At 47.8% G+C, this 12880-nt stretch overlaps 1 protein-coding gene across 1 annotated transcript in view; it reads left to right on the top strand.

Moving 5' to 3' along the window:
- VWA2 (von Willebrand factor A domain containing 2) overlaps positions 1-12880 on the top strand; it is a 46921-nt gene that overhangs the window by 22980 nt on the left and 11061 nt on the right. Inside the window, exons 7-9 of the mRNA XM_041743126.1 lie at positions 6604-6798; positions 10458-10591; positions 11146-11278. Of these exons, the coding sequence (XP_041599060.1) occupies positions 6604-6798; positions 10458-10591; positions 11146-11278 (462 nt within the window). The remainder of the gene's footprint in view (positions 1-6603; positions 6799-10457; positions 10592-11145; positions 11279-12880) is intronic.

The raw sequence follows: 12880 nt of genomic DNA, 5'->3' as shown, positions 1-12880 counted from the left end.
CAAAACTGTAATGAGCTACACCCACTAGCAAGGTTAAGATAAATGACAGACAATAGCAAGTGTTGGCAGGGATGTAGAGAAATTGGAACCCTTGTGCACAGCTAGTAGGATTTTTTTTTTAAAGGCTTTATTTATTCATGAGAGACAGAGAGAGAGAGAGAGGCAGAGACACAGACAGAGGAGAAGCAGGCTCCATCCAGGAAGCCCGATGTGGGACTTGATCCCGGGACTCCAGGATCATGCCCTGGGCTGAAAGCAGTCACCAAACTGCCGAGCCACCCAGGGATCCCCCAGCTAGTAGGATTGTAAATCGGTGCAGCAGCTTTGGAAACAGTCTGGCAGGTAAATACAGACTTACCACATGACCCTACAACTCTACTATGAATGAATTGAAAAGTGTATGCCGCCAGAAAAACTTGTATACTAATGTTCAGAGCAGCATTGTTTATAATTGCCGAAAAGTGGAAACAATACAAATGTCCAGTGAATGAATTGATAAATCTAATGTGGTATATCCAAACAATGGACTATTATTCAGCCATAAAATGGAAGTATGATGTGATTCATGCTTCAACATGGATGAGCCTTGAAAATAGGATGTGCTTGGTGAGAGAAGGCAGACCCAGCAGGCCACATGTTGTATGATTTCATTTATATGAAATGTCTGGAATAGGCAAATCTGTGGAGACAACAGGATTAGTCACCACCAGGGGCAGTGGGGAAGGGGGATAGGGAGTGACTGCTGATGGGTATAGTAGGGCTTCTTTTGGGGGCAATGAAATGTTTTGGGCCTAGTGGGGATGGTTGCACAATTCTGTGAATATACTAAAAAAAACTGGTGAATTACATATTTTAAAAGGGTGAATTTTATGGTATATGAAGTATATCATTATTGATCTAACATTTTATTACAAAACCTTCATGGTACCCATTATATGCATGCTAACACTGGCAGAAGAAAAAGTAGCCTGTTGGTTTAAGTCAAAAATTGTTTGGGTGATTTTGACTCCATCATTTGGCCCCTTCTTCTGAAAACATGAAGCAAATTGCTGCAATTGGCTCAAAAGGCACTTTTGAGGTCATCCAGTATCTATTCCAACCCCTCATTTTATGGAAGAGGCTATTGATGAGAAGGAGCAGGTGACTTGGCCAGGACCTCAGAGTCCTGTTGCTCTTCCAGTGGGCCCCACCCAGCTGTTCTCCAGCTCTTCCCACCCGCCTCAAGAGTTGGTTGACCCTCTTCTCAGCTATGTTGAAAATCAGAGTGAAGGACTTGAGAGTATTATTCACAGCACAGGAAGTCCAGAGACTCAGCATGTGCCAGATGAGGACATGGCAGGTAGAGAAGGAAGCCTCTATGTGCCTGAACAAGATCAGCTCTTCTTATGGGGCTGTGCATGTTTAGCACTCGTGTGTCCTAGGATGACTATAAGAGGTAGCAAACAAGGCAAGGAGGCAGTAACTAATTTTTTGGCCACAGTTGCAGGGTTGCTGAGGATACTAAACATTAAGACAGTATTATTAATCAGTACAGAGGAATGTTGGCTGAGTGGGAGTCATGACCTCCCCAGGACTCTTTACCCTTTTTCTGCAGTGCAATTTTAAATCCTGGACTGATTGGGACAGCTCTACCCAAACCCCCAAATAGTTGCCTTTTGAGACCACAGCAATCCCCTGAAAGTATGTTTTGATATGGCTGAGTAACTGCCCTGACAACCACGTATCGCTACTTTGCAATCAGAAGTTTAAAAAATACTACAATCAAACCTTCCAGTATTGTACCCCATGATAACATAAAATCAGATAAAGCCTGGCCAGCCAGATCTGCTCCAAATATCCAGAGCCTCCCGGCCAGCTGGCTGTGCAGGCTCATACAGTCATTTCCCTAATCTTTTAAGAATGCAACTCTTGGGTTTTCTGTGATTGCATTTTTATTGGACCCCATCTGTAGCTTTATCAGATTTATACTGTATTTAGAAAGCTCTACAGTTTACCTTAGAGTAAGAGTGAAGTAGCTCCACTTTACCTTAGCACAAAGACTTTTTAGCTATCTATGGGGTCTTTCAAGCATCATTAACATTTAAACATAGCTTTTAGAGTATTTATAATTACAAAGCATTTTGCTCTTTTTTAACTAATTATTCGGAGAGTCTTTTTGCATAAAGCTGCATTTTTCATGTTGATTTTTTTTAAGATTATTCATGAGAGGCACAGCGAGAGAGAGAGAGAAAGAGAGAGAGAGAAAGAGAGAGAGGCAGAGACACAGGCAGAGGGAGAAGCAGGCTCCATGCAGGGAGCCCGACTTGGGACTCAATCCCGGGTCCCCAGGATCACACCCTGGGCCGAAGGCGCAACGCCTTCGGGGCTGCCCTCATGTTGATCTTTTTATTTTTTAATTAAAAAAAAATTTTTTTTTCATGTTGATCTTTTTAAATGGTTATATAATAACCCAATGAATTGAACTATCATAGTATATTAAATCATTCCTCTGAAAGGACACATTTACATTGATACCAAGATTTTTGTCTATTGATTTAAAAAAGCAAAGGAAGAAAAGAAAAAAAAAAAAAACCAACTCTGTAGTCAAAACCCCTCTACCTACAGTGAGTTTTCTGATGAATTATTTTTCAGAATCTGTTCTATGGACTAACCGAATCAGAATCACTGGGGCAGAAGGAGATGGTTTAAAATGTAGATTCTCAAAAAATAAAAAAAATAAAATGTAGATTCTCAAAAAAAAAAAAATGTAGATTCTCAGCCTGGTCACACACCCACCACCAATTTAGAGTCTCAGTTGAGAACATAAAGACTCCTAACTCTGGGAAACGAACTAGGGGTGGTGGAAGGGGAGGAGGGCAGGTGTTGGAGGGGAATGGGTGACGGGCACTGAGGTGGACACTTGACGGGATGAGCACTGGGTGTTTTTCTGTATGTTGGTAAATTGAACACCAATAAAAATTAATTTAAAAAAAAATAGAGTCTCAGTTGACACCAACTGAGAATCTCCATTATCCTGCCTCCAAGGAATTTTTATGCTCATTAGAATTTGAGACTAACTCAGAAAATAAACTTCTTGAGTAGGACAGCTAGTTAGTTTATCATGGTAACTTACTGATGGAGCACTCATTGGGTACTGAGAGATACTGGGTGTAGCATTTTAATCCTCAATACTCTTACTTTCCCTACTTTAACAAGGAAGGAAACTGAGTCTCAGGTTAAGTAACTTGTCTAGTTTACTTGGCTAATAAATTTTAGATCTAATATTTGAAACTCTCTGACTCTAGAGCCCATGTTCTTAACTACTTGAGTGGCAAAATGTTTAGATTCTAGAACCCCACCTAATCCCTGCCAAAAAAAAAAAGCCCACACATTGCAATCCCAACTCCCCCAAGACAGTAGTCAGTCTGTGAACCTTCTACTTTCAACCTGGTTTAGTCCATTCGAGAAGAATTGGAAAAATCTTGATGAGATGCGGGCCTCAGACCTCCTTCACAGACCCTGAGCTCAGAATAGGCTCTGAGATAGAAATGTTCCACAATCAGGAATGAAGAGATGGCAGGTTTTTTTTTTTTTCTTCATTTCCCAGAGTTCAGAAGTCTTGAATCTTACCTGACCTGTAGAGTATTCCGGTGGGAAAGGCACATTAGGGAGAATTGGAGAGGACAGACAACACAGGCATTTGTGTGCTGAGTGAGATGAAGGACAGACACACCACTGGCCAGTGGAGTTGGAAACCTGGGCTCCTGTGTCTTTGACATTTGGTTTTTCTCTAACCACAGCCAGGAGGCTCAAAAGTCATACTGCCAGGGATGTGAAGGCCCAGGGAGCTCCATGGTGACAGGGCACCTTGGCTTTTGGTGAGCAGAGAGTATTATGACCATTAGGCTGAACAGCATAGAGCAGGGATCAGCAAACTTTTTCAGTGAAGACTCAAAGAGTAAATATTTCAAGCTTGCTGGCCATGTGGTTTCTGCATAGACAATACATAAGTGAATGGATATGGCTGTTTCCCAGGAAAATTTTATCTATAAAAACTGGCAATAGGCCAGATTTGGCCCACAGGTTATAATATGCCAACCCCTGTAGGGAGAAAAACCATTGGCTTTGGAATCTGTTGAAACTCCAGTTCTGACCTTCACTACTTGGGTGAGGAGCAGGTGACTTAAATGGCTGTATAGTGTTATAGTTAAGAACTTGGGTTCTGGAGGTGGAGGCTCCAGGGTTCGAGTCCTCCCTCCACCATTCATGAGCTGTGTGACCTTATATAAAGCCTTTTCTTGAACTCTCCTATCTCAGAGAGCTGTGGTGAGAATGATCCAAGCTTAGCACCCGTACACACACACACACACACACACACACACACACACAATATGATCCAAGCTTAGCAACCTGTACACACACGCACACATACACTCAGCACAGTCATGCCTGGCACACGAGAAGTGCTCTGGAAATATTAGCAGTTAATATTACTATTCTCTGGGCTAGGATTTCGTCATCTGTTAAATGAGGGTCATATTAGCACCTTTTACCATAGTTGGAAGGATTACATTCAGTAACAGGAGCTACAGTATTCAGCATGAAGTGGAAACTCAGCACTAATATTATCCTTTAGAAACGGGAAACAGTTTGCCCTTCTACAAGCCTTAGAGAAAAACTCTTTGCAGACACATGAGCTTTGGCAAAAGTAGGGGTCTTTTCAGAAATTAAATCTTGGTTGTCTGCAGTATTTGATGTGGAACCCAGCACTGTGTGGGGAGGGCTGGGAGCACTTGGGATTCATTGGTGTTGGTATGCTGTGTTCCCCTTGGATAAACCCCCTGCCCAAGCCAGGCTGTGCTCACTAGCCCCAGGAGACAGCTGGTGGTGGTCTCCAGTATCCTTGCTTATACCCCTTCCCCTGACTGGAGTGGCCTCTTCCTTTCCCAATCCCCTAACTCACCAAGATCCCATCAGATACTTCCTCTGCTTAAGCCTGTTCCTGACAGCTCCTCCCCACAGTGGACTCTGGTTAATTGTCATCCTTTCATTCATAATTACAATTTGCTTATAGGTCCTGTTTCTTCAGTTAGACCGACAGTTTGTTGAGGGGGGGAATCATATTCTTCCTGGTCTCCCTCTCACTATCTTCCATGTAGAGAATCCACAGTAAACACCAGTGGGCTGAAAATTGGCTTTCTGACTGATGCAGATGCTGAGACATGGTCGGCAAAGGGTCTTAATTCTAGGAACTACCCACTCTTGTTGACATCTGTTAACTTAATGGAGGTCCACAGAGAGAATTGCCCCCATAAGACCTCACTTAGGACAGAAAGCAGTAAAAGTGAAGAATATTCTGGGCCTGGTCCTTCCAAGCACACTCCTCCTTGCTCTTCCCTCACCTCTCTGCTCAGTGGTCTTTGAGGACTGAGAGAAAGGGGGAGCCACAAAGTGAACGGAACCTGGCTGGATCTCTGAGGAGCTGCTCAGAGGACAGCAGACCAGGAAAGGTGTCTGGGCAGGAGGACCACGTCAGGCTTGCATGAGAAGTAAGCATTTTCGGTGTTGAGTTAAAAAAGTATACACACATTCACACCTGCACACACAAGGCATTCCCACAGAGATTGGCCATGCCTCTGATCAGTCAGATGTTTGCATGTTAGAAGAATCACTGTAGGGCCCTCTGAGAGGCAAGCATTGCCTCAATTGACATTCAGTATAATCTGAGAATAAATGCACCCCCAAACCTACAGTTTATGATTAGCAATGCAGAACGATGCTCTAACAGTTTTCTCTGTGTGTACAGTTAGTATCCGTGGTGATTCCATCAGCCTCGACATTGTTGCTCATGTTGGATGTGTTGCCACCCACTGAAAGGTTTGACATACAACCCATTGTAGAGAATCACTACTTTCTGCCCACTTGACCCTGAGAGCAGACAGTTCTCCCCATGAGGACACCTGCGTGAGCCTCCTATTGTAAGATTTAGTAGGGATTCTGTGCTGGGATTCCAAGCTCAGTAGACCATCCCTCTAACGAGAGGCTGTGATGAGGTGGGACCACTGTAACGTCCCCTGATCTGGAAGTCGTCCAGCAGTTCAGCCTTCCAGCACCCAACCTTGAGCTGGAAGTGAGCCTCCTCAGACCCTTGGATCAAAGCCCTGTCCTTCACTCCTACAGATTCACACAATATTCTTAAGTTCAGGGATTTGCTTTCTCTACTCCAAGGAGATGCTGAGCTGTAACAAGAAGGGAAAGATACAGACAGGTGGGTGTTAGACACACAGTGAGGGTTGTCAGCCCTGAGCTGTCACTGGAGGTGGGGGTAGGGTGGGTGCGGGAAGAGAGTCAGAAGACCCACAAAGCACAACATCGTCCTGGAATACAACAGAAGTGTGCAGGGTGAATCTTCAGTCCACAGGAAAAGCTCATTTCTAGTCTTCATTGTGGTTCAGAGCATGAGGAAGTGCACACCCCCTGCTAGAATTGTCACTGTGACCCTCTGCTGGGAGAAAGTGGCTGTCACTAATAACGGAGGAGCCTCTTGTTTCAGGCTGTCCTTCCAGTATCACGTCTGTGGGTGACTGACCCTCATCTTTGTTTTCTCCTTCTGTGTGAGCTCAGAGGAGGGCGCACAGAGACAGGCCTCGCTCTGAAATACCTTCTGCGCAGAGGGTTCCCTGGAGGGAGAAATGCCTCTGTGCCCCAGATCCTCATTGTCATCACTGATGGGAGGTCCCAAGGGCAGGTGGCAGTGCCCGCCAAGCAGCTGAAGGAAAGAGGTGTCACCATATTTGCTGTCGGGGTCCGGTTTCCAAGGTAAGAGCCTCGGTCACTCTGGGTAGCCCTGGAGACTGTGGAGACATTCCGCAGCCATGGGAAGGGAGGAGATCTGGGCAAGCCACCCTGGTCCTTCCCATGCTCTGTCATATGTTGTGCCAGACTGCAGGGAGCCTCAAGCCTGAGAGAGTGCACTGTCTCTGATTTAGTCTGAATACTTGGTTGTAAGTGCCAGAAACTGGACTCAAATTCATTTGGGCAGAAATGGAAATTCTTGGACTCATCTAATAGAACTGGTTGGATCGGGGAGTGTGGGGTCTTGGAGTGAGCAGGAGCTGGGGACTTGAACATCATGAGGATCCTGTCTGTCCTCCACGCGTACCTGCTGCTCCCTCAGCCTGGCCCTCAAAGGAACCTGGAACTCTGGCTGTAGGCAGCACCCAGCTCACCCCACAGAGAAAAGACTCATGTTTCCAATTTCCGGTTGAATAATCCAAGAAAGGCTCCTCATTAGCTTGAGTCACAGACCCACTCCTGAGGCCAGGAGAGTGGGGGGGTCTGTGATGAGCTTCTCCCCTCTCCAACCACGTTCTCTAGAAGCTGAAATGTGTTTTCCACAGGTCCTCCTTGCTCTCACCCTGAAAATGAGAGGCCCCTTGTTATTGTGGGTATTAAGTGACATGACTCTGGTCTGGGTACTGGGCCTACTTAGTAATTAATGAGATCTCTTCATTAATTTTAGTACATTTTAAAATTCTGTCAATATGCCAGATGCTATGTTCTTCTAAGTTGTCAGGATACAGAGACAGTACAAAGTACCTGCCTTCGTGAAGCTTCTATTTCTGGGAAAGTTAACTAGATGAAACACAAGTGAGTGAATAAGTAATGTCACTTCAGGTGGAAATAAAATGTGAAGAAGAAGGAGTAAGGGAGGAGGTTAACAGAGTGACAAGAATTAGAGAGCTCCGCTATTTTAGAGCGAGAAGTCTGGCAGCCGTTGATTTGTGATCAGAAACTTGAGTGAAAGGAGAAGCAAGCCTTCTCTCCAAACAGCAGGGAAGAGAACAGCCAAGGCAGGTGGGCCAAGTACCAAGGCCCTGAGGCAGTATCTCGCTTAGTGTGTGAGAGGAGCAGAAAGACAGCCAGGGACTGTCTGGAAGCTGGTAAATGAGGTAAATTATAAGAAATGGGATAGAAGAGCTAGGTGGGAGTCAGGTCTAGGGATTCAGTGGGTCATAGTCAAGGCTTCAGAGTAGGTTGGGAAGTCTTTAGGTGGCTTTGAGTAGGGAAATGACAGGTATTGGCCAATGTTTTTAGATCACACCAACTGCCAGGTAGGGAATAGACTGGCAGGGTGAGGTGGAAGGAGAAGTAATATCGGGGGGAGTGGGGCATCTAGGTAGGCAGCCTTTGGAGCTGCTCAGACAAGAGGGTGGTGGTGTGTGGTGGGAAAGCATTGCGACCCACTGAGGAATGGTTGGACGGAGGCTGTGTCCTGGAGGCTGAGCAGTGGAGTGGCCGATGAATTGAATGTGGAAGAGTCAAGGATTTTGGCCTGAGCCCCACAGTGAAAGGTATTGCTGTGTACTGAGATGGTGGAAGACTCGAGAATAAGGGAAGTAGAGTTCTGTTTCAGGCAACTTTGAGGAGCACATGGGACACCTGAGTAGGGTAGCTGAGTCCGCAGCCGGATGTTGGAGTCTGGGTCTCTCCTCCTAGAGAGAGTAGACATTGAACTTGAGGTTGGCATTTATTGCCTAAAGATTGCCTAGGAAGACCACCAAGGACCAGCATGTTCGGTAGCCAGGGGATATCCCGGGCCATGCCATGTCCTGGTGGTGCTGTCCGTCACCACCACCATCCTCGAGGGCTGTTGTTACGCGCAGCGAGTGGGTATTTAACACAGACCGCCCTGTCATGGGCTCTTTGTGTATCCTCACACACAAGGAAATAAACTCAGTGGGAAAGGAGACAAAAGTGTCACTTCCTGGCTCACCTGCTACCCCCTCCCACATGGTGCCCAGTAGAGTATGTTGCACATCACAGTTCCCCAAAGGTTTGTCAGTTAGGATGGAGGCCATCAGACAGTGGAAATACATGGCCCATTCTGGGGCTCTTTTCTCCAGCTGCTAGCTGAGCAGTGCTTCTCAGATGGTCTGTGGTGGAGGTCTGCTTTGTTTTGTTATGTTTTTTAATCCATCATGGCTTTGGATACTTTGGATACTTTGGAGAAATACAATAAAAATGAATTACTAGGAAAGAAAAATAAAAAAGAATATGAGCTCAAATGTTTATTATTTGACCCAAGCAGGCAGAAAATGGCTCTGTCAAGTTGCTGTACAACTGGGTTCTGAGTATTTGTTCTCAGTGTCTATGCTTGTCTGGTTCTGGATGAGGGTGAGTTTGGGGGCCTACTGTGAGTATCCGTCACTTAGAGGAATCGAGAAGCTATCAATCAGGAGAGGGGACATTGTTCAGCTCTGAATGTCGTGAGCTACAGCTATAGGAACTATCTGAAAAAGCCCGCCGTTGGGTTTCTCAGCCTTCCTGACCCATTCCCCCCAACTGCTGGTAAATGGCTGGGTCACGGTTGACCAGTGGTTCTCAAAGTGTGTTTCTTGGACAAGCAGCTTCAGCAAGAGAGAATGTGCTAGGAATGCACACAGTCGGGTCTGGCCCCATAGAATCCAGAACTCTGGGGCCAAGTGCCTCCAGTGGTTTATTTGGCCCTCAGTGATTTTGATGTCCATCGAAGTTTGAGAACCACTGCTATGGGCAGTGTGAGACTTGCTATGGGATTAAAAACCTGACTCTTTCCTCTTTTTAATATTCATTGAGCCCCCATTTCTGATGGTTCTCAGCTCTGGCTTTTGGGAGAATCTGCTGCAAGGCCAGGACTTAGAAGCTGCCCTGTGTCTGCCAGGTGCCATCCTCATCCTGGGGGGGCATGTCTGGTTTATATGACTTCGAAGGAGAATGGGGACTTTTACATAAGTGAATTTTAGAGATAAATGAAGTTTTTGCCATATTGCCAAACCTTGGTCTGTTTGGGTGAATTTCTGATGGGCCAGATTCTAAATGCATTACTGACTACCCTGTCTTCCCAGAAAAGTTTCTCAACATCATTTAACGCTTCCTTCATGCCTAGGTCCTTATGCCTGGGCCCTAAGAGCAATGCCCTCTGGCTGTCGAAGTGTACTCCTTCCTCCACACAACCTCACATTGCCTACTTTTGAGTGTGCATGGCCCGTTTACCATTCTTCAGGATTTTTCTCTATCACGAGCTATCCTTGTTTGTTCTTCTTTGCCACCCCCACTCCCAACCACTTTCTTTCATTTCCTTTCTGGTTAAATTTTTCTCATCAGCTATGGGTGACCCAGCCAAGTCACTACATCTGTGAGGACCGTGTCTCAAATAAGAGCTGGTGGTTCCGAGGGTGAGGCTGTCCTCTGGGGAAGCTTGTGAACTCGGGCATGCACACATTATGACCCGTGCTTGAGCATCCTTGGGGGTTTTCTGTGGTTCACTTCTGGACCTTACCTGTATCCTAGGTGGAGGAAGTTGTAGCTGAGTGGCTTCTGGAGCAGTAGGGTTTTGTTGCTGTCCACAAGGAGCCCATGGTGTAGGGGATGGGTGGCCAGGAGGGTGAGAGGTAGACAGTGAGCTGCTCTAACTTCTCTGCTGGGGTTGGGGACAGATGGGAGGAGCTGCACAGACTGGCCAGCGAGCCAAGGGAACAGCATGTGCTGATGGCTGAACAGGTGGAGGATGCTACCAACGGTTTTTTAAGCACCCTCAGCAAGTCTGCTGTCTGCACCGTTGCCTCTCCAGGTAAGGCCTTCCAGGCTAGAAGGGAGTGGTCTTGCCCAGGTGGAAGTGGGGTGGGGATGGTTCCCTGGGGCAAGAAGTCAGGAGGCTCCCCAGGAAGGGGGAAGGCAAGAGGAATGGGGTCTGGCAACTTTGGTGCTGGGGTACCCTGCTCTATTTACCTCCCTGTGTCAGGCCCTGTGGGCTTTCTCAGCTGGGAACCTGGCTTGTCTCTATGGGTTAGAGGGGTCCAGGCTTTGGGACCCAGATCTAGGGAGGCCCTGTGCCTGTCCACTTCCTCAGGGAGAAGAGCCGAGTCAGCTTTCTGGTCATGGTCAGCACAGGGACACTTCAGCTGGGGGGGAGGGCTCTGCATTCCTAGTTGTCATTGTCATGGTCTGACCAGGCGCACGTTACGTGAGAGGTACACATGTGCGTAAGATATAAAAACTGTGTACAGAAGAAACACTCAAGAGACCGGCTGAGGGGGAGCTGGGGCTGAGGGTGATGGAACCATGGCTGGGGGGAAGGAGATGTAACCCTGTCCTCTTCATCTTCTCTGTGCCCTGTGGACACAGACTGCAAGGTCCAGCCTCACCCCTGTGAGCGCAAGACGCTGGAGACGGTCAGGGAGCTTGTCGGCAGTGTCCTGTGCTGGAGAGGATCGCGGGGGAGTGATGCTGTGCTGGCAGCACTCTGTCCCTTCTCCAGGTTTGTCCTCCTGCTGGGGTCAGAGCCCAAGGGCGCACCGGGGTGGAGATGGAGGCCCCCAAAGCTGCGTGCTCACATGCTGTGAGCTGAGTGGCCACAGAGTGTGACAGGGATCAGAGAAGACGTGGGAGGGAGACAGGGGCAGAGTTGTGGAGTCCCAGGGAGGGTCCTAGCTACACAGTGGCAGAGTCTTGTAGACACACTGCCCAGGTGCCCATAGTGAGCGAGGGGACAGGGTCACGGCTGTTCTGGAAGGCTCATAAGTGAGCTAAAGCCAGTCCTCTAGGACCATGGTCTGGACTTAGGATAGTGGTCTGGTCATTTGGTTCCTCTGAAGACCGGTTTCTGTATTTATGGGGCCAAGGGAGGCGGGAGGCTTAAGGTCTTGGTTGAATTCCAGTGGTGGAGGCCATTCGGGGTACAGTATCTGTCAGAGCGCCCGGGCATTCTTGAGCACCTGCTGCTCGGTGGTCAACCATTCTCTGGACTGTCCCATGGCACTTTGTCCAGGCTACCTGCAGTACAGCAGGTCAGCAGCTGGTGGTCCCATCCTCTTGCCTTTCCTGGAGAGCCAGGGGTAATGTTTGAACCAGCTGCATCTTTGCCCTGTGGCCTGCCCTCAGTCATGAGCTCCGGAGACACAGAGCAATGAAATGGTTGGCTGAGAAGCCATGAGCCATTGTGCTGGGCTGCTGGAGCATCCAAAGACCATCTTGGAGGAAAGGGCCAGGCGCTGCACACGGGTCAGGGGAAATAGGGCCATGTCAGAGGCCACTAGAGGCCTTCTTCAGAACCCAAGCTTTCAAGTGAGGGGACGCAGTTCTTTGTTCGCAACTGAACATGTTCTAAGTGCCTGCTCTGAGCCAAGCAGTGTGCAGTGACGCTGCCCTCAAGAAGCCCATGGTCTGAGGACAAGGCATTGGACAAGAGGACCAGTGACCGTCAGGTGTCTCAGGTGCCAGGATGGGGCCTGTCCTCCCGGGGACATCATGGAGAAGAGGCTGCTTGAACAGTCCTGAAAGATGTGGGAACTCAGTGGCACCAGGCAGAGGCATTCAGAGTTGGGAGCCCCAAGAGAGGCTGGCGGAGGGTACATGTCATGGCTTTGTGCTCAGAATCTGGAGTCAGGCTGCTGAGCTTTGAATTCCACCGTGGCCACTTAAGGAGCTGGGACCCTCCCACCCCCTTCCTTCTATATTTGAGAGGGGGCTAATGATAGTACCTACCCCATGGGGTTGTGGACGTAGAGTGCACTAATATTGCAGGTTTCTGGAATGACGCCTGCATGTAGTAAGCTCTTCATCAACTCCCTCATTCAGGAAACCCTCACCGAGGGTCTCCTCTGCCCAGCACTGTCCCAGGTCCTGGAGAATCAGCATGAATGTCTCAGAAGCAAATCTGCCCTCATGAGCTGATACTCCAGTGGCAGAAGGCAGCAGCAAATCAATGAATGCATAAAATGAACTGTTAGGTAGTGAGAAGTGCTACAGAGAAAAAGAAGGAAGGGATGCGTCAGGGTGGGGGTGGTGGTGGTTGGGAAGCAGGGGTGCAGTTTGTTTATTAAATAGAGTGGGCAGAGAAGGCCTGGCACAGCATCCAGAC

This window comes from Vulpes lagopus, chromosome 2 (assembly GCF_018345385.1).
Source record: "Vulpes lagopus strain Blue_001 chromosome 2, ASM1834538v1, whole genome shotgun sequence".
NCBI classification, from domain to species: Eukaryota; Metazoa; Chordata; class Mammalia; order Carnivora; family Canidae; genus Vulpes; species Vulpes lagopus.
Note: the sequence above shows the minus strand (reverse complement) of the source record. Positions and strands in the feature narration are given on the sequence as shown.